This window comes from Streptopelia decaocto (genome assembly GCF_964273445.1).
Source record: "Streptopelia decaocto genome assembly, chromosome: 1".
In the NCBI taxonomy this organism is placed as follows: Eukaryota; Metazoa; Chordata; class Aves; order Columbiformes; family Columbidae; genus Streptopelia; species Streptopelia decaocto.
In genome coordinates, this window is record NC_138663.1 from 24,648,515 (window position 1) to 24,669,157 (window position 20,643).

Sequence of the window (20,643 nt, forward strand, 5' to 3'; positions counted from 1 at the left end):
CACTGCCTTTGTACCGAGCAATTGACTTACTGCTTGGTCCTCTTGGATGTCACAGACCCACTTGTCCATGCGTCTAATAACTGAATCGATGACTGTCACCATTTATGTCTCCTGATCCTTAAAGATCCCCTCAGCTGTGGGATCATCCTTGCCACAGCTGAACAGTATGAAATCAGATGCCATGGGGGTTTTATCCAGGAGACTGAATTTCCCCTTGCCAGCAAGTTGCTGTTTCTCTGCCTCCTCAGCAGCACAGAGGATGCAACACTGGAGACAGAACTGCTCGGAGTGTCCCTTTAGGCCTCTACTGTGAACATTTCCTTTTCTTTAAGCTGCTAATCTCAGAAAACAACTCTTGTTTGCCAGAAGCTCCTTGCACCAATTGCACACACAAGCTTGCTGCCCACGTTGTACTCACACCTACTGTCTCCGCAATAAACTGCAATAACCCCTATTGTACTGTGGGACTTGTGTCTGCATCATGAACTTAAAACTGGTTTGGTTTTGGAAACTTATTATGTTATTTACGTTGCAGAACAAACCTGGAAGGAAGTCTTTGATTTGAAATATTAAGTATAATCAAGAAATGAGTGACATTTATTCTAAAACTACCATTAGAGGCTGATAGTAATAAACTATTCCTATTGTGGGAAAGACAAATCAAGGATTATGGAAATATACTGAAAAAGGAGGAGGAAGAGATAAAACACCTAAAGAAGTGTTCTGGTTTAAGATTACTTTAAGATTACACCTAATGGTCATTAAATCTGCTTTGATAATTTGTTAACCTGTCCCCAAAATTTGTTAGCACTACAGTAAGAAAGGAATAAAATGAGGCAAAGCAAATACTGGAATTCTTGTAGTGGGAAATCCTTTTTTGACCTCATTTACAGGGCTTTATTTTAGCTAATCAAATGTATATCTAAAATTCATTGATCGGAATCCTTTTATTATAAGAAAAGATTTTACTATTGGAACACATTAAAATATGAGGCTACCATTCTCAGTGAGTAATAATAACAAAAAATAATCTCAGCAAAGTAAAAAATCCTGTTTCCAATTGGGGTTATCCCAGCAAGATTTTCTAGACAGGATTAAGAGAGGTTACAGTTGCCTGAGCATTGTAGTCTCATTGAGTTGGTATATCGGATCATTCAGAAGACAAAAATGAAAAACAAAGCTATGAATGGAGTCAGTTTTTAATTTACATAATTTTAGAAATATAAAGACAGAAGTGGATATGCTTCAAGTTGTAGCTGATAAAATTAAGATAAAATAAAAAGCTTTTCCAAGCTCTTTATAATAAAATGGGGAAAATATGGAATATCTGGAGACATTTTTGTTTCCATATATCTCTAGAAACCGAAATTTCTGACATTGTATCCTTATCTTTATCCAGTATTAAAACACAGCGTAGTATACAGAGTGATACTTCACAGCTCCACCAGCTGCTGTGGTTACATGCGAAATAGTACCTCTTTCCAGGAAGGTAATGATTTAGCTTATCAGAGACCATTAAATATCCTTTATAGTTGAGAAAGTGGAAGTGAAGCCTTTTGCCGTTTGTATTTTTTCTGTATTTAGTCCTGAGCTGCTGGTGGGCTGGTAGTGCTGTGCTATGTAGTATGTCATGTGTGTGCTCCATGGTAGACCATTGAAGAGGCCTCCTGCTTTCCTTAGTACTTTGCATATAGGGAGTCTTCCGCAAATATAATTTAATGCCAGTTGTGTACAGTTACTTAGTTAGGTCTCAAAGTAAATTCTTAACTTAGGTATTATAATTCTGATCATTTCCTCTTTCTCTTTTTTCTTTTTCTTTTTTTTTTCCTTATGTTTTAAGATACTGTTTTCCTTTTGGACGTCCTGAAGGAGCTTTAAAAGCCACACTTTCATTACTTGAAAGGGTAAGTTTGAGAATATATTTTAAGTTCTGCTTAAGTACTAAGCCTGCATTTTTCTTTTGTTTTCAGGCTGCTTAAAGTAGACTCATGTCTTCTCAGATATTTTACCACTGGTTTTAATTATTCAGTGGGAGGGTTTTTTCTCAGTGTTTTCCACAGAGGCAAACAGCTGTTTCTGTAAGACTTATTTATTGGGCTTTCACTTTGAGCAACTGTAGTGACTCTGTTTCTGTATAATTTAATGATTACCCAGCATTACCTCTGAAGCAGTACAAGTCTAGAGCCCTCCTTTCCTGCTTTCTGCAGTTTGTATTAATATAATGCCGATATAATGTCTGTACTGATATGTAACATTTAAAAGCATCTATATAATCCAGATAATCTTCCATAAGTGCATATTCTGAGTCAAATTAAGAAAAAAAAAAAAAAACTATATGCAGAAAAAATGTCATGGGCATCTATAAATGTAAACTCTGGCCCAGCAAATCCTCTTGTATTGACTGGAAGGGAGAAGACCTTGTAATGGCAAAACCATCTCAGACTTCTCTAAGGAAAGGGACTTTAAATTCCAGCAGAGATTCCAGAGGAATTTTGGCAGCCGGAGCCCAATGAAGTTATGTCTGTGTAGTTCTGCCAAAATCTGAGTAGTCTAGTCCTGAGAAGTGTCAGTTGTTCTGCTCTGCACAACACTCCATGGATGGAGATCTTGTCTTAGAAAACCTCTGTTATTTTCAAAAATGCATAGGCAGGCTGGGTATATATGATTTCTTTCACATATAATCTCAGTGCTTGTCGTGCTGTGTAGATTCCTTTGTGGTACATCAAACAGCTGCTTCCTCTCGCTGTTCTTGCTGTCATGAACAGCAACGGTACTTTCTGTCTGGTGCTCAACCAACACCATTGTCAGTGTTGACCACCGGGAGTAAATGTACATACCTACACCTGCGAATTCCCAATGGGTTACAAACATTTTATTTTACCTGTATTTGAAAATTTTGAAAAAAAAGATCTAGAATAAAAGGTTTTGAATACTGTATTTTCACTTGTTGATAATCCAGAAGTTATTCATTAAAAAGAAGCAAGTCAACAAAGGTAGGTATGTCATAGGAGTGCGCAAGTAATGGAAGAAATCTGCTTTGTAAGAACATCTTTCTAATGGCTTCTCTGTTGCTGAACCTGTTTCTTTTCCACCATATCCTTCCCAAGACCCTACATCTTTCTCCTTCCTTTTAACAGTAATTTTTAGATATGTTGTATTATATAAGGGTGTAGCTTGTCTAGGGATCCATTGGAGATGCAATTTTAAAAGGTTGTGAGTCATCTGAAATTTAATTTTTTACATTAAAATGTGATAAAAGCATATTGAGTTTTGTTTACTTCTGCCTGTTTAAAGTTAATGGAGTCCAGAATTAAAGTAAAAATGCAAGTCAATTGTTAACACTATTTATTCCATTTCTTTGGATGACCAATATCTATGTTAGTAGCCCAGAGTATATAATGTTGCATCCATATAAAGAGGTATATATTTTCAGTTTACCTCACTTGCAACAGGTGATTCATTTTATTAAAGTCTCGTATTTTAAAAAGATTACTTTAAAAATTGGCAGATTTTAGAAAAGCTTTCTATAATCTGTTTTTCTACCTGTCAATAATAAAATATTCTGCCAGAAGTTTAATATTTCCCCTGCCTACTATAGATGACTATTTTTCATGGCAAGGACATGCTGAATTTGAATAACTTTATGAAGGAAGAAAAGTAAGTTGACATGGTGGTGTTCACAGTTTCTCCTTTACACTGTTGAAGAATCAATAAGTTTGCAATGGTTGAAGCTTTTCCACAGATGAGAACCAAGCACATTTCCAAATCTTTAGTGGCCACCATGATCCAGCCCGTTATGGGAATGCTCTTGTTATACTGGTTTTGGTGTCACCCAACTGGAAACTGACTGGCATGCTGCAAGATGCCAAATGGTAGGGGTAGTCTTGTCTAGTATATAAATACCATATAGGCAGTCAAACATGAATTGAACAGAAACCTCCAAAGACAAATATCTAGTCCTACCCTCTGAAATAATTCCTTTTTGATTTCTGCCTTTAATCATTATCAGATCTGTAGTAACATTAGGATATTTTTATCCTTTTCCTTGGATTTTGAGTAATGACTGTAACCAAGTAGTAAAATTTTCTCTGGTACAGGTTTTAATGAAAGATATTGCTACTCCCATACCAGCAGAAGAGGTGAAGAAAGTGGTTAGAAAATGTCTGGAGAAGGCTGCCTTGATCAATTACACTCGACTTACAGAATACGCCAAAATAGAAGGTTAGTACAGCAATCAACTGCCAAAGTGGCTGTAAAAGCCAACAATGCCTATTAACTGAATATTCTGTGAGCAGCCTTTTCCCTTTACTGAACAAACCCCTTCCACAGCAAGGGGAAATGTCTCATTAAAGTCTCAGCTGGTGAACTATGGAGCTTTTTCCTATTCATTGCTTTAATATGCCTCCTGGGACCCTGTTTGAATGGAAGACTAGGACTTCTTAATTTAAGTTGCCCTTTGTTCTTACTTTTGAGTTCTCCATAAATCTAAAAGGTTGTTTATGGGTTATTTTTTATTTCTCTAACTATTCGTAGTAATTAAACTACTGACAGGAAATTCCTTCCTTATCAGCAGTAACAGCACCTTGAAATTTCAAAACTCTGAGTATAGATGCTTTTCTGATGTACTTATAAGACAGACAGATAGATAAATGTTGCTTATTTTTGCTGTTGTGTTGTCAGATGTATAATAGTAGCCTGATCATTAAAAACTTAATGAAACCCTGATTTCCTGAATGAACTAATGGAACAAAATACTAGATCTAATGATAATCAGCAGTTTTCTTGGAATTTACATATGTTCTAGAATGTATACCGTGAAATGAATGATGACTTCACTCAAAAAAATCAGCTAGCATACACAATGTCATTTTAATATTTGTAATCCCTATGTAGCATAAAAATGAAGTCATAAAAGTCAACTGCCTTTTCAAGACACATCTGTTATTCTCCATAAAGTGCAGAAAGCTTGAGATACACCTTTACAGATATATCCAGGACTAGAAAACAGTGTGTGTGCATCCATATAACTGGTTCTTTTTGGAAATAGAGTCAACTAGCAGGAAAATATATGAAGAAGGAATTCTACTTTTAAAAAGCCAGGTTATTTAATATAGCACGTTTTTGCATAGCATGTTATTTCTAGAAATGCACTAGAAGAAACCATTATCACAACAGCAAAATGAAGATGCTTCATATGTGTAGCAATATTACAAAGCCAACTTTTGTCCTTTTTCCGTTTCTGCTCAAATTCTCTGAAAATCAAGAGTTAACCAATCTCACAACTGATTAACAAAAACATCATCTCATCACTATAGCAACCAGTATTATATCATGGGAGTAACAACATGATACCATCTTAGTAACCACTTTATCATAATTAATTATGATATCATGTTGTGTTAAAGAAAGACGAATGAATATTAAATCTATTCTGGAAAATGAAAAAGCAGAAATACCATTTTCTTTAGTTTTTCTCTTTCAGTATTCATAAAAGGGATTTTTTAATGTTCAGTATTTCATTTTTTTAGGTAACCTGTTGAAATAAGGGGTATAAAAATATAAATATTTTTTTACAGATGACAAAAGCATGCAAAAGGTATCTAAACTCACTGACCCTACATTGGATTCAAAAAGTTTTTTTACAGTGAAGTAAATACATCTTTGGCCAGGATTTTTAACTATATCCCAGGGAATTATGGCAGTTCCACTGCAAGTACCAAATTTTGCGCTCTAAATATGCACACTGTTAACACAGCACATAAAACTGCTGTCCATCCCATGGCATATTTTGACTTCGAAAATTATTGTCTTTTGGTTGAAACATAGCTAGATTTCTGTAAGTAGTTTTAGAGTCATGTAATTGTAAACCCAAAGCACAATAAATGATTTCATTTCATAATTAAGTCTAGTATCTCAACAAGAAATAGGTTGAGTACTTTTCTGCGAATAGAGTACTATTTCAAAGTGAAGCACTCCAGCATCGTAACATCAGAAAAACAAATGCATTGGTTTTCAGTAGCAAAGAGACCTGTATTTGTCTTTTTCTATACTCAGGTCATCACAAATATTCTACATTTTTAATGATATAAATAGAGCAGATTTCAACCATAGGTTCAGTTCTGTTTCTTTAGGATTATGGGAGCATTATTGTCTCCGTGCACTGAAATTACATTCTTCTCTTGAAAGTAATGCATGTTAGTGTTTACATCAGTTGCTTACTCCTCAAATTGCATGTGGAAAGCATATAGTCATTATCTTTATAATGCTACTGATGTCCTGAAATGTAGCTGTCGTACATTTTTGGGACTTTTTTCCTACTCTTTGAATATTTATTTGGTCAACAACATCATATCAGTCAAAATGCAATTATTGCATGGTAATATCTGCTATAGACCAATAGTAACTACCTAAAAAGCAGAGATGCAAAGAAGGTTCTAACCAAAATTATATTCTTATATTCTTACTTTCTTCCATTATTTTACTATTATATGTGTTTCTAAATTCCCAGGCACAATGTGGATGCAGACTCAGCCACTGGGCATGAAATAGACACTGTATAGACCTACTAAATAAAAATACACTACCTAAATATATACACCGTTTATCCATCAGCTGACAAAACCCATCACTTGGTTGAGCTAACTATCAGGACTCTCACTGCTATACTCAGGATTTTAAGAACTTTTTACCTCCTTATTTGGTATTTATTCTACTCTAAGGAAACTAAAATAGTTATATTTCTGTAATGATGTTTTTCTTCTCTTTTTTTTTTTTTGTTTTACATTTAGCAACAACAGAAAAGGACTCAGGTGATTACTATTTGTGTGCATGTCTGCATGTATTACAGATTTAGTGTGTTGTATCTGTTGTTCTATTATTCTTCTTGATTTCAACAATATCAAAATATTGACCAGAATGTGTGCACATTAAAATTAATTTTAATGTAGTATAGCTCATACAGTCTTCATTTTCACTGATACTTAACTATGACGTGCATATTTGTTAGCAATTTAGATAATGTTATATTTTGGAATATTATGCAATTGTAGTTTCTGTGAAAGAGGTATAACTAAGTGATACAGAAAAGTTTGGCTGTTTGTGTATTTAGAGAAATGTAATTTCATAGTCATTGGCAAAAGTGGTATCCATTTTTTCAGTGGGACTGCTGGATTTATTGATGAAGGTCTTGACAGGAGAACTAGTTTCATGAAGCTGGCTCTACATTCATCTGACATGGCTTTGTTTAGTAATATGTTTATTTTTCTAGTCACAGTTTGTGTGGGTGGTAGTTCTTTGTGTTCCTAATTTCATGAAGCTGCTATGTTGTATATTCTCCAATAGTGCAGAGAGGTTTTTTTAGTGCTTATATCCAAGTATTTCATAGAGTGATCATAAAAAGAGCATAGCTGATGTAGTATTTGTAGCTGAGTAGCACTGGCTGCACAGAAGTATGAGAGGTTGTACATATATTTACTTTGAAATAAATGCACACACTACTTTGTCTTACCTTTTTTTAAAAACATGCACACAGACCCAATGGAAGCCTGATCACGGTGCTTTGTGAGGTTTCCACAAATATCAACCACAGTTATGGGAAGGGGCATTTAGTTGGTAGCTTTCTTGGGATTAAATGATTTTTTTACTGGAAAGACAGACTGGGGTGATGACTTTAAAGGTTCCATGAAAGGACTTCAAAATGGAGCTCCTTCCCAGTGAGGGGCTTGAAGGGAGAAAGGTGATTCATTTTTAGAGGAATAGCTTCTTTAGCCAGAAACCAAGGAAAAGATACTAGCAAATTATAAAAACAACTTTCTTTTTTTTTTTTTTTTAAAGATGGTGTTCATAACTGAAGATTTGAAAAATTCCATTGGTTCCCAAAATTTCCACTGTTTTTCATTAAAGCTTTAAATGTGTTGGAAATAGAAGAGCTTTATTTGGAATTGTTAAAAAAGAGAGCAGACAGTGCAGTGGTGGTACGAGCATTCGTGTCACAGCCTGTTAGAATGAGTCACTCATGTTGATCAGGGGAAGTCCTGACCCCTCTGATCAGCGGGGACAGGTTCATTAAGCGGGTGGCTTAGAGCACTTGGAGGCTCCTTCAACACTTTCTCTGTGAAAGGATCTTTCTCATGCCATCAAATACATATGTACCCTAAAAATGTTTCCCTACTAGGTAAGATACTTAAAGCTAGATAGCACAAATACTCCATTTGGTATTTTGACACCTGTAGATATTGAAGAAAATATCTCTTCAAATTAGAAATTTACAAAAATGTGGAAATTAATTTGTGAAATTAGGAAACTAATTTTAGAGTTTGTGTCCTTTGACCTTTGCACTCTAAAACCTCAGCTGTGCACTTTAATGTGCATCATCTCAAGTACAAATCTTCATTGTGCCACACATGCTTGTTGTTCATATTTTTTCTCAGGTTCATAATGTCAGAAATACAGACCATTAAGCACAGATGACATACAGCTACAAGCACAGGGAAAAAAAAAAAAAAAACAAAAAAGACTATACCTGATTTCGGTAACTTTACATTCGGTGTATGCACTCTTTAAAATAAACTATTGCCATGTTCTTAAGATAGGATAGCAAAACTGTCCCTTCAGTGACCTTGTAAACAATCATATTAGAGAATGGATGAGAGGAAACCCTGTCACATACAGTGAGTAAATGGAAATTTGCTGTGTGAGTTAGGTGAAGCTAGAGATTTATAGGCTGTGTTTATAATTTAATTGCTTCATTAAATTCCGCTTCTGACTAATAATGCAGCAGAAAAGTAATCAGCTCAGAAAAGTTACCTTTATTGAAAGGAGTAAACAGAGTGTGTTCCCCCAGAATTTTGTGCCCCATTGAACCCATTTCTCTGTTGCAAAAGATGAAGCAACTGAAAGATATCCCAATAAAATTATATTTTAGCTTGGCTAACAGGGCCAAATCTTACTCCTGTTGATGTCTTTACCTAAACTCCTACAGATTTCATCATGAACATTATGTACAGTATGCTTAGTCCTAATACAATATATTGCATTTTTGTGGAAAATAAGGAGAAACTATTTCTTGATAATTATTATTTATTCTTTGGCTTGTGCACTATATACTGTATAGAGATTCTTGAATTGCAGGAGTGTCCTTGTTAGGTAATACAGGGGTGAACATGCAAATTCTTTCTGTTGTGAGAATCCTTTATCAGCAGTATGGTTGCCAGGTTCCCAGGTCTGTTCCCCAAGTGCTCTCATTTTCGCAGTCTCAATGGAACAAGACTCTGAATGCTTTCCCAGAAGACGGTGGTTACTTTCTTAATGGCAGACACAGTGGTATAAGCAGCACTTGCATCAACAGGATTTGTTTGCAGTCAGGATGACATTTTATTTAGCACTCCCATGTTGTTGTGCAATTTTGAATATAGAACAGCTTTCTTCAATAAAAATTACATTTGCAATCATAATTATGCAGAGTTCAGCATGTCATTCCTTACAACATGTACAGCTGAAATTCTCATGGAGCAGCTAATCTGTTTAGTCAGTATAATTGCTATTATGAGGAGAACAGCAGCAAACCTACTATTATAACGTTGAACTATGTCTAAGAACTCTCATATAATGCCCTTGTAGTTTGCAGTAAGGGTTTATAATTTGTCAAGGAGAGGATCACAGTATCAGTAGGTGAAAATCTCTTTTTAAGTATTAACCATTTTCATTTCAGCACATGCCACCTTTGAGAATTCACTACCTGAAAGTACTTTTTAGATCATTTTGTGTATGACATATTTTCCTGTCTTATTCAGTATTTAACTACAGTTAACTCTTCTTATAGATAATGTTGAACGTAACTGGACCTGCTAGATGCTGAGGCCAGAGACAAATAGCATTCTTCAGATGCATTTTGTATAGCTTCCAGTGAAGAGCTTATAGAAATTTGCATGCCTCCTTCACCTGTTTACTCTGCTTCAGAAAAGATGGCCTTCCTTATACAGAATTAATAGGTTTTACTTACTTTTTATACACATCCATTAACACACACACACACAGAGTAATAAAATACTTTATTTATTCCTCCTCAGAAAGGAATGGTTTTCTCCATTAAAATGTATTTGCAATTGGAATGGCTGAGGAGTAATGGACTCTGCTAGTGCTGCTGTCATTCTCTAAGAGAAGTGATGGAAACTTATATATAAATACATTTTTCAGCACAAGGGCATTACCTTGCTGTGGAGAAGTAAAGGGTTTGGGTTAGGAGTTGGAATGGTAAATGGCTGTGAAGAGAACAGGGCAGTATCTGTCATTGTCCCTAGATATTAATTTCTGAGGCAATGGACTGATTGTAAAGCTTTGCATTATTAGGAAATTATCTTTTAAGTCATTGTTTTCAAAAGTCTGTAGTAACTAAAATACTGGGCTCCTTCTGCCAATCAATTTTAATAAAAGGAATGAGAATAAATTCCATTAAAATGAGAGCAAATAGTTACTGTGTAGTGTGCAATTGCTCAAAGACAAATCACAGTTGTCATCTCAACATTTCTTTCTATCAGACAGACTGCCAAAGGCTGAGTAACTGTTAACTCCAAACAACAGAAGGTCAGGAGCAACTCAACAGTTTGCTCTTTTTAAAGGGCATTGATTTTTATCATAAACATTATATACAAGTTTTTAAAGGATGGGTAGTATGTAAATGCCCTCAAGGCTCAGAAGGATCTCTCTGACTTAAAAAGAAGAACACTACAAACATTATTGAAATTGAGAAGACAAGTGGAGAGAGTCATCTTACCTGGAGAGGAGTTGATTAAAGCTCTCCGTGCATGTTCATTTCACTGAACTAACAATGGATTTTGCACAGCGGCATAACAACTTCTTGGGCTCTGTTTGTTGTGCAACTAAACAGGAAGTAGATAATATGAGCAAGAATCTCTGGTTTCAATTTTGTATCAGAGGTCTGGAAAAGAACCCCTGGATTGTTAGGTCCATGTCCTGATACTCCTTTGTAAAGATACCCATGTCCTCTCTTAATACCTGAGCTGAGTCAGTTGTTGTCACTGCTGTTCCCCTTTTCTGCCCACTGCTTCACCCATGTGAAGGCTGTTGCAAGTCCTGTTTGCTCCATTAGTGTAGGAATCACCTTACAGTCAAATTAGTTCCTAGTTTTTAGCATACTAACCTTGTCCTATACTCCTAATGAAGGATAGTTCCCTCATTCATTAGCATTTCATCCTCTCCAATTCCTCCTTTCCCTATTACAGAATTACAGAATCACAGAATGTTAGGGATTGGAAGGAACCTCGAAAGGTCATCTAGTCCAATCCGCCCGCCGGAGCAGGAACACCTAGATGAGGTTACACGGGAAGGCGTCCAGACGGGTTTTGAATGTCTCCAGAGAAGGAGACTCAACCTCCCTGGGCAGCCTGTTCCAGTGTTCTGTCACCCTCACCGTAATGTGAGGGTGATGCTTCACACTCATGCAACCTAAGCTTCCATCACCTTCTTTCAGAGTTTTAGCCTCCTTCATTTTTATCATCTTAGGAGCCTTTCTCTACTAAAGTTTGAATTCCACGTTCTTGAACGTTGGTGACAAGAGCTGTGCAAAGTCATCCCCATGAGATGCCTTGCACAGTACTACTAGTACTATTATACCAGAAATGCTTAATCTGATATATTCAAGTAACACTTGTCTTTCTGTGTCTATATCATGCTTTTGGCATTCTGTGAAAAGTTAATTCAACCCACTCTTCAGAGTTTTGATCATTTCCAGCTGGCAAATTCCCAGTGTATAGCAAATATTTATTGTTGTTCATATGTCAAAATATATTGCCCTCCTTCTTGAAGTATTACATTTTGTTTCACTCTCCTGTTCTTTGGAATTATACCATTCTCATTGCTGCATTTTGGCCATGCTGTATATCACCAGTGTTTTACAACATTGTTATCAGTGCACTCCTAATATTTATTCTGAAGTCATTGCTGAGAATATTAGGAAAGCTCATCCCTGAGATGGATCTTCAAGGAATTTGTCAAGAAACCTTTTTTTGCTCTTTCTCAATGTTGCCTATTGCCTTTCTCTTGAGGTAGCTTCTTTAACCAATGCGCAGTTTCTTTTTTAATCCTCATTTTCTTCAGCTTAACTGGTAGTTTTCCCATAGGGCACAGTATCAAATGCTTTATTAAAGTCAGAATAGATGAGATCTACTGAATTTCCTTTATAAGAAAATATCCTATCAGGAAAAGCTACTACACAAGTTTAGTGACCTACCTTTGCAAATCTGTGTAACATTTTATTTGGTTTTTGTTCTTTTTATGTCTTCAAATAGTCACTTCTTCAAAATTTGTTTTAAAACTGTCACCATCACTTTTCCCTCTTCTTTACCTGCCAGCATTAGATTTGTTATTGTCAGCTTTCAGTAAGTCCCTAAAATTTAGACTCTTGAAATTATTAGATTTTTTTAATAACACCTAGTGCTAAGTCTGCACTTTCAAGTGCTAGTTTTCTCTCAGTACAGTGGGTTACTCAGGTCTCTTCATTTGCAAAGCCCTTCAGTTTGCCGTGTTTGTTACCTCCACATTTTATTCCACGGTAACAGAAACTGCTGAGGACATTAGTTCTTTCTCCTATTGAAGAGAAATTAGAAGTGCTTGCATCTGTGTTTCCAAAACTAGAATACAAAGAATCATAAATCAAGTTCATTTGATCAGCAATTTAAAATTGAAATTTCTTTTCATCTCTGCCTTTTTTCTTCTGCTTTTACCTTTTCAGATTTGTTGTTTCATTTTTTTCCATGAGCCAAGATTCCCTTTTTTGGGAAAAAAAATAAAATACACCAACCAGACAGTGATTGTGCCATTAAGGTAATTTCATTGAATGCTATGATAAATTTTTAAAAAATGAAAACATTGTAATGTGACCAACTTTATATAATGATAGATCATAGACTCAGACGTGTGAACTCTACCTTTCTACAAACCTCATAATCTCTGTGTACATAGGTGATAATGGCAATTAAAAAAAAAAAAAAAAAAATTGTCCCTAGAAACTAAAATCCTATTGAATTCTTAGAAAACAATTATGGAAAGACTGGTTTCAACTCCATAATTATAGCCAAATTCCATAATTTATCTAAAGCTATAATCTTTTTATTTTTTAATCAGAATACAGGATGTCATCCCAAATGTCCACTCCTTACTTTTTCACACAGAATTAATTCCATGAGAATTTGCAAGAAAATCCACCACAGTCAAAGTGAAATTATCTGTGGGTGGATTATCCCAGTCGCAGATTAACTCTGCAGAGTCGGTTCAGATCTAGTAACATGTATTAGCTCCAGTTTATTGATGTTTGTACTGCTTTTGATACAAGTCTAGAAGCAATCTTGCTGGTTTCATGTGTCAAAAATGTCTGAATTAATGGGCCCTACTAGAGTAGAGTTGGCTCCATGCGGCTCAAGTTATGATGTGTCTATGTTATCAAATTATATTATGGCCCGTTTTACTGCAGGGCTTCCTTCTGCATCAATATAAGTTCACTCTCAGACTTCTGTTTGAAGTGAATCAGTCAGATTCCTTGGCAAGAGAGCTGTTATAGAATAAAGGAAGGCTCATTTAGGCTCCTTGCACTACAATTGGATTTGGAAAGAAATACATCAGATTTGGGTCCTTCTGCACAATATCCGAACAGGCCATATTCCTTCAGAAACTCCAAAACTCACTGAGGCCATACACTGTGGTGTGTGCAGCACATCCTGGAAGGAGTTTGATAGCCAACAGTCATCGCATTATCTGCCCTCACGTGGGTCTAATTCTGGCACATGCATAGAAATGAATTACTTGGTGGACAGACACCTCTGTTAGTAGATACCTTGCACTTTCTCCAGGCTTGAGTTCTAGTAGCATTAATGTTAAGTAGCACAACAGCTGAGTGCTGCCAGCAACAAGAGCAATAGTGCTGTTGAAAATCAAAACCAATGCCAGATGTCTTACATGAGGGATCAAAATACAAAGTGGATGCTCTGTGGCAGTTTGGCATTACATGAGCTGGACCAAATCCTAAGCTGCAACATCACTGCCGAAGTCTCCAGCCCCATCTAGCTGTTGGATGTGAATTTACCTGTTAGCCCACGAGGGCTGTGAATTTTGTTTTTTTGGCATCCTTGGGATGGGAAGTAATGATCCAAGGGAGCAGCAGTTCCCAAGTGTCACACAACACTTGCCTTTTTTCCAGCATCCCTGCTGTTGGTCTGTGGGAGACCCTCTGCCCTGGAGACAGGTTGAATCTCCTGAGTGTCTTGGCCTTCATATGCTTTTTTGAAGAAAAGGAGGAAGGGTGAAATATTGGACAGAGAAAACCAGTAAGGGATACATGCTGTGCTGGGGGCAGGGGGAAGACTGGCAGGCCAGAGACAAGTACTTCCCATCTGCACTGTACTCATACCCAAGGAGGAGAATCACCTCTTTAATCAGCACATTCCTGTGCTCATGCCAATGAGAAATTAAACAGATGTGTTCAATAGCTTACATGCTGGGGAGAAGAAGAGGTGAATTGTACATTTACCTCCAAGGATAAATGCTCTACTGGAAAGCAAGCTGAAGTTAGGTTTTAGATATCGTGATGTTAGATTTTAGACATACTGATGGGCTCAAGAAAGGAGGAACAGAGAGAAGTTATGTGACCTGTGTGACACAGGAGGTCAGACTGGACGATCTGACAGTCCCTCTGGCCCTAGGCTCCATTGGTCTGTGAAGCAGTCACCTTTTCATTTCAGTAGCATTTTAGTCAGTTAACTTAGCTCATTTAACAATATTTTCTTGGTACCTATGTGACTCACTGATAATGCATACTTGTGAAAGTGCCCATTGTTTGCAAAGCCTGGCTTGCTTTTTCATTTCGGCAAAACATGAAGCTGAAAACAGATGATTGATGGCTTTTTGTGTTTATTTTCTAAAAGATGTCAAGCAGCATATTTACTGACTCGACTCCTGCTGCAACTTGTTAGTTTGAGCAGTATATCTTAACAACTCTTGGTAATTGTGGGGAGAAAGGCATAATGAATATAATGAAAACTGACAGCACTGATTTCCATTCCTGTACATTTTTTACGCTTATAAAGGCAAGCACAGTATTTTGCTCAGATGTTTTGGAGGTTCCAATGCTTCCAGATAACAGTTTATTGGTACTCATATTTCAAAGATACTACTTGTTTGGTAAAAAAAAAAAAAAAAAAAAAAAGTTAATATTTAGGTTTTTTCTCTCCAATTGCTTTGTGGTCCCTTGTTTATACACTCACGCAAGTGGTGGTTATCCATAACACATATTTGCTAGATTTTTGAAGAAAAAGTCCATGGGTTACAGAGAAAAAAGACTAGCTGATGTGGTAGCTTACAGATGGAAAAGGAAACTTTAGACAAAGCTTAGGTGGAATGTGTGGAAGCATATTCTGTGAATAAGTGAACAACAACACAATTAGAGAGAATTGTCAATGGGTGCAGAGTGAGTACAATTCTCTGCCACTTTTTCTTATCAATAAATCTTATAGGAAAATAATTATTTCAATATATTATTGAAAGCTGTATGAAGCATCAAGAGTAGCAAGTAGTAAATCATTTTGGAATAACCTAGTAAACAGCGAATAGCATGTGGATTTTAATGCAAAGCTGAAACAGGAATTCATCAAGTCTTATCTGTCCCACATTTTTAGTTGTTTTTAGCCACTCCTGCCATAAAAAGTCATTCAGAAACTTGTCATACTCACCTCAAAGGGACATTTACAGTTTTCATCATCCTTTTCCTCGTGAACACACTAATCCTATTAAAAAAACTGTTCCTGAATGTTAGTCCCATAATGACTGCAATTCTTGCAATTTCTGGCTTAAATAATTTATGATGACTGAAGTATTTTTATGCCAACATCATCCCTGATTGTAAGTAGGTCTGTGTAGGAGCACTTCTGATCCCCTCTTTCATCCTTCATTTTATTATGCTTATTATGCCTTTCAGGCAAACAAACAAGCAAACAACCACACAAACAAAACCAGACTCTCCATTCAGCTCCATTTCTGATAGAAATTCGTAATTCTTATCCTTTCAATGCCATTTCTGATCAAAATTCATCACTTCAGCACAGAGACCCAGAACTGCATTTCTTCGGTGCATTTCAATGGAATTGAAACTTCTCTGAGACCATGTTTCTCTTCATCATGGTCTTGTCACACTGGTGATTCAGGATAATCTCACAGCTAATCTGGGGTCTTTCTCCTGTTCTCCCTGCTGATAATGATGTCTGTTCAATAGCCAGTTTTAGGCTCTCTTGAGCTTATTCCAGGTATGAAATAAGTGAACTTAGTCCAATGAAAAAACTCAACATCAGATTCAATACAATTATTTTTTCAATATAATTATTAGTATTACTTTATTAGTAATTTAGAGGAGCCCTTCTAGGGTATAATTTTTTAATAGTGTACAGCTTCTTTAGTTTCATTATAAATTAATGCAATTATGAATAAAATTATTTTGTTTACTTGATTATTGGTAAATTCTATGAAGACTAGGTCGATTTGTAATAAAATGATTCGTTTATGCTGAAATCAGATGTGCTAGTCATGCTCTGTATTAATTTCACTGGTTTATTCCTAAGGCTCATTAACATCAGTGATACTGAGAGTGATGTATCAGCTGTATGAATAGTATTTGCTATGTGTTCATGGAGGGGAAGACACTGACCACTAGAGGAAACAGTAGTTTTTCCAGGATAAGCATAAAAAACACTGTTTGAGTCCCATAGTAGTCTTTATCCTGTAACCTAAATAATAGGGGCTAGACCAATCCTTTCTGATCTCACTCAACATAATACATTAATATGGTTGTGGTTATATTCGTGTAATTGTTCTACAGTATCATATGTGCAAATTCAGTACAGTATAAATGACCATGATCTTGACATTGTGAATGTAGTTCTGTGCACTGATGTGCTTGGTCCATGCTAATACAACACCTCTTTCTTGAGTTAGATTGTGGTCTTGGAAATCATATTATCTGAATATGTCTGCTCATGTGGTCTATTTTAATGAGCTTTGAAAATTTGTTTGTAGTTGCCTCAGTAACTAATTTGCCTGCCTTGTTTTTTGCATGAAGATAATGTGGCTTCGTAGTCAACTTTAAGTAGATGTTTGCTGGAGGTTCTAATCCAAAATTTCTTCAAAAATTGCATTAAAGCTATATATTTCAGTAAGGTACTATTCATCAGTGTGTTAGTGCTGAAGAACCGGACAAGATCACCTCCCTTTAATATGTCTGAAAAGTTATTTTGACTTGCCAGAAATGTTAAGTGTGAAAAATATTTAGTGCATGCAGTTTGATATTCTTACTGATACCAAGGAGATTATCTAAGTTTTTTAATTAATCTACTAATGTTCTATGTAATGATCAATGCATGAAGTGGGAAATAAATGTCAGCAGAATTTTCTGCAAATGGAGATGTGTATTCATGTGATCCATGAATATACACAGAAAAGGAGAAAATAGGATTCCTGAGACCCTTGCTCATCGTGTGTTACCAGCTCCATAAGTCGTCTGCAACCCTGGTTAATGTGACCATACTTTATATATGACTATAGCATACAACATCATTTCCATCCCATGGTTTATGCTTAGGGACAAGAGCTTTGTTAGGTAAACAAGCTCAGATACTGAAGCTATTCCTAATGATACAAATTAAGTAGTTGGACAAATTACCTGGTTAAACTATGACTGTGAAAAAATACAGTTGTTCTCTTCACTTATCTTACATGACTTCCCGGGATCTAGTCCCATGAATTTTTTTACTGAAAATTAAACTGTAAGTGTTTTAGTTCATGTGTTTTACCTTTGTTGTTCGCTTCCTTTTTAAAGTCTCCTCTGTAGAATGAGTGATCTTCATGTCATTTGTAACTTTCGCATTTGACCTTGTTTTCTTTTATGTGGAGTTCTTAGTAAACTTGTGTCAATTCTCTTATAAGATCTTTATTTTATAACACTACTTTTCACAATCGTACTGAAAAGAGTGCAAATTCCCTTTTATTGCTGAACAGCAAGTAGAAAAACAGTTATTTGAATAATCAGTTATTAGAAAGTAGTTATTTGAAAAATTATTGTGTTTTGTACGTCTCTTATTTTTAAATCTGTCTGAAATCTAGTGTCTTATTTAGATAAAATGTTTGGAATTTTTGACTGCTGCTGGTGACAGTAATGAGTCATCTAGTGAGAACAGCATTGCACTGACAGTACAATAACAAAAAGGGTCTCTAGTGTCTGCTGTCTTTGTATATCTGACCTTGAAGACAATGAGAACGTGCTTGTTGCAGAAGTTGAGCATCTAATACATTGATGCATCTGTTAGTTCTTGCATATTAAATCAGATAATGTTTATAATGATCAGTGATTCTTTTGAGAATTAAATATTTTCCAGTGATCTCAACATTCAGCTGCATTTGCTTGTCCTAAATGATTGTCCTTAACAGGAGAAATTGCTTGTACTTCAGAAAATTGTAACACTGCACCATTCCCATTCCTTTCTGACATGGTTTTCTCTTACAATTATATCTTATTTGTAACTAAAGCAATTTTGGTTTACATTTTATATTCATATAGAGACCATGAACCAAGCAACACCTGCTAGAAAACTGGAAGAGGTTCTTCACCTTGCAGAACTCTGTATTGAAGTATTGCAGCAAAATGAAGAACATCATTCAGAGGTGAGGCCGTAGCTGCATCTGCTGTAGAGAATGGTTTGTTCCTAGATTTTTTCTCCCCTGATGTGAAGCAATTCTGTCAAGAAACATTTTAGCTTTACTTTCTGACATATGTTTAAGGCAGTTCACATTTACAGAAGAGTAAGAGACTTGAAGCTTATGAAAAGTGAAGTGAAATAAAACTCTACTTGAATTCGCTTGAATGAACTTGAGGTTTAGAAAGGAAAATTAAAAAGCATAAAATAGAGAAAACGTATTTGTGCTGGAGGTGGTGAAATGGTATGGAAAACATTTCTAGCCTTATACAGTTGTTCCTTCCAACTTTTCACCTCTTATTCAAAATAGAAAATATATCTGAATGCTAGTTTTCATCATACTGTATAGATCTTGGTTTTATTGTAAAAATAATGATGCATATAATAATCACATTCACACTGCTCTTCTGGTGGTTGGAAAATTACTGCTTTTAAACTTGCACTTTTTAAAATGCCATTATAAGTTAGAAGAAATAATACAGAAAAATTTCACGTTTCTTACTCTCAAGTCTTTTGCTTCATAATATGGAAACCATAATATTTAGAATATTTAGAATTATAGCACCTTTTATATCAAGGAATTACAAAAATAAACTTGACCAGGTACACACAATTGTATATATTATTAACATTCAATTAATAAATACAGTTTTCTAAGGTTCAGGAAATTGTTTTTAAAATGTTCTCAAAAAACTCAATAAATATTTTTGGGGAAAATATGCAAAGGGATAAACATTATTTCGTCTATATAGTTATAAATATGATCATTCAAAACATCTGGTTTTATATCACACTATGGAATCTAGTTTCTAGCTTACATCTGTCATGTGTGAACTTGTTATAGATGTTTTATCTTATACTGAAGAAACAGCTGTTTCGATGATTTGAAATTAATTCCCTGGAGATCCTGTTCTACACTACGGTTGCCACTGTGTTAGTCTGCAATGATTGCTTAATAAAACGTATATATTTTTGTCTTTGTCTTTTGAGGACCTGTACTACTGTAAGAATATTAGACTTCTGTGGAAAAGAACACAGATGAAACAGATCAAATGATACATGCATGATTAAACATCTCTGTTCTAAGATTACCTTCTGTACTAGTTATTTGCAGTCAGAGATGTGGTATTCTTCAGAATGGTAAATATATTGCATGTGACTTGAGAAAAATGCATTCAGCAAAAGTTTTCAGTCTAATCTGAGAAAACCTGAAAACAATAAAGATAATTTTTAGATTTTTTTTTCCTTCAGTCATGTAATAAAGGTTCAATTTTAGTGAAATCTGTAGAGCATGCAGAATTTCAATAGTAAAATATATCTGAGAACAAGATCATGAAATTATACATTCCTATGGTGACTTCACATCATAATGTTAAGTAAATGTTCAGTGTTTGATGATGCAGATGGCAAAAAGGATCAGTAGTGTCTAAAATAGGATATAACATTTTTTAATACTAGTTTGTTTTGTTTTGTTTTTAATTCATAACACTTCCAAATTTCTGGGATTCCCAAAGGGAAGAGAGGTATGTGATTCCAGATGAACTAAGCACTATTTTTCACCATTTATAGTATGGAGCTGTGCACTGAATGTATAGCATAAATTGTTTTGATGATTTCTGGTGTTATATTACCACATTTGTGTGTCTTTCTGGAATGTGAGAACTTCAGTTTTCCTTTAATCTGGTCAATGTTTTTGTTCTCTTAGAATGTGTATCACCAATTGTTAATTGCCTTTAGCTTGTTTTCCTGTTACCCATAATGACTGAATAACTATCTTAGCTGTAGTATTTGTTTTTCTATTCTTGTTTCTTGTTGTCTAAGCAATGTTGGATAGTTCTATAAAGGGTCAGAAGAAATTTTGGCTGGGTTCAAAGTGTCATTTGCAATGACGAAGAAG

General features: G+C 35.4%; 1 protein-coding gene across 3 annotated transcripts in view; it reads left to right on the forward strand.

Annotated features, from left to right (window-relative positions):
* CADPS2 (calcium dependent secretion activator 2) overlaps nt 1–20,643 on the forward strand; it is a gene marked incomplete at its 5' end in the record, with an annotated part of 304,710 nt that overhangs the window by 220,459 nt on the left and 63,608 nt on the right. For all 3 annotated transcript variants that reach the window (XM_082042913.1, XM_082042914.1, XM_082042915.1), the window contains 3 exons: nt 1,841–1,904; nt 4,098–4,221; nt 18,611–18,714. In XM_082042913.1, coding sequence (XP_081899039.1) covers nt 1,841–1,904; nt 4,098–4,221; nt 18,611–18,714 — 292 coding nt within the window. The remainder of the gene's footprint in view (nt 1–1,840; nt 1,905–4,097; nt 4,222–18,610; nt 18,715–20,643) is intronic.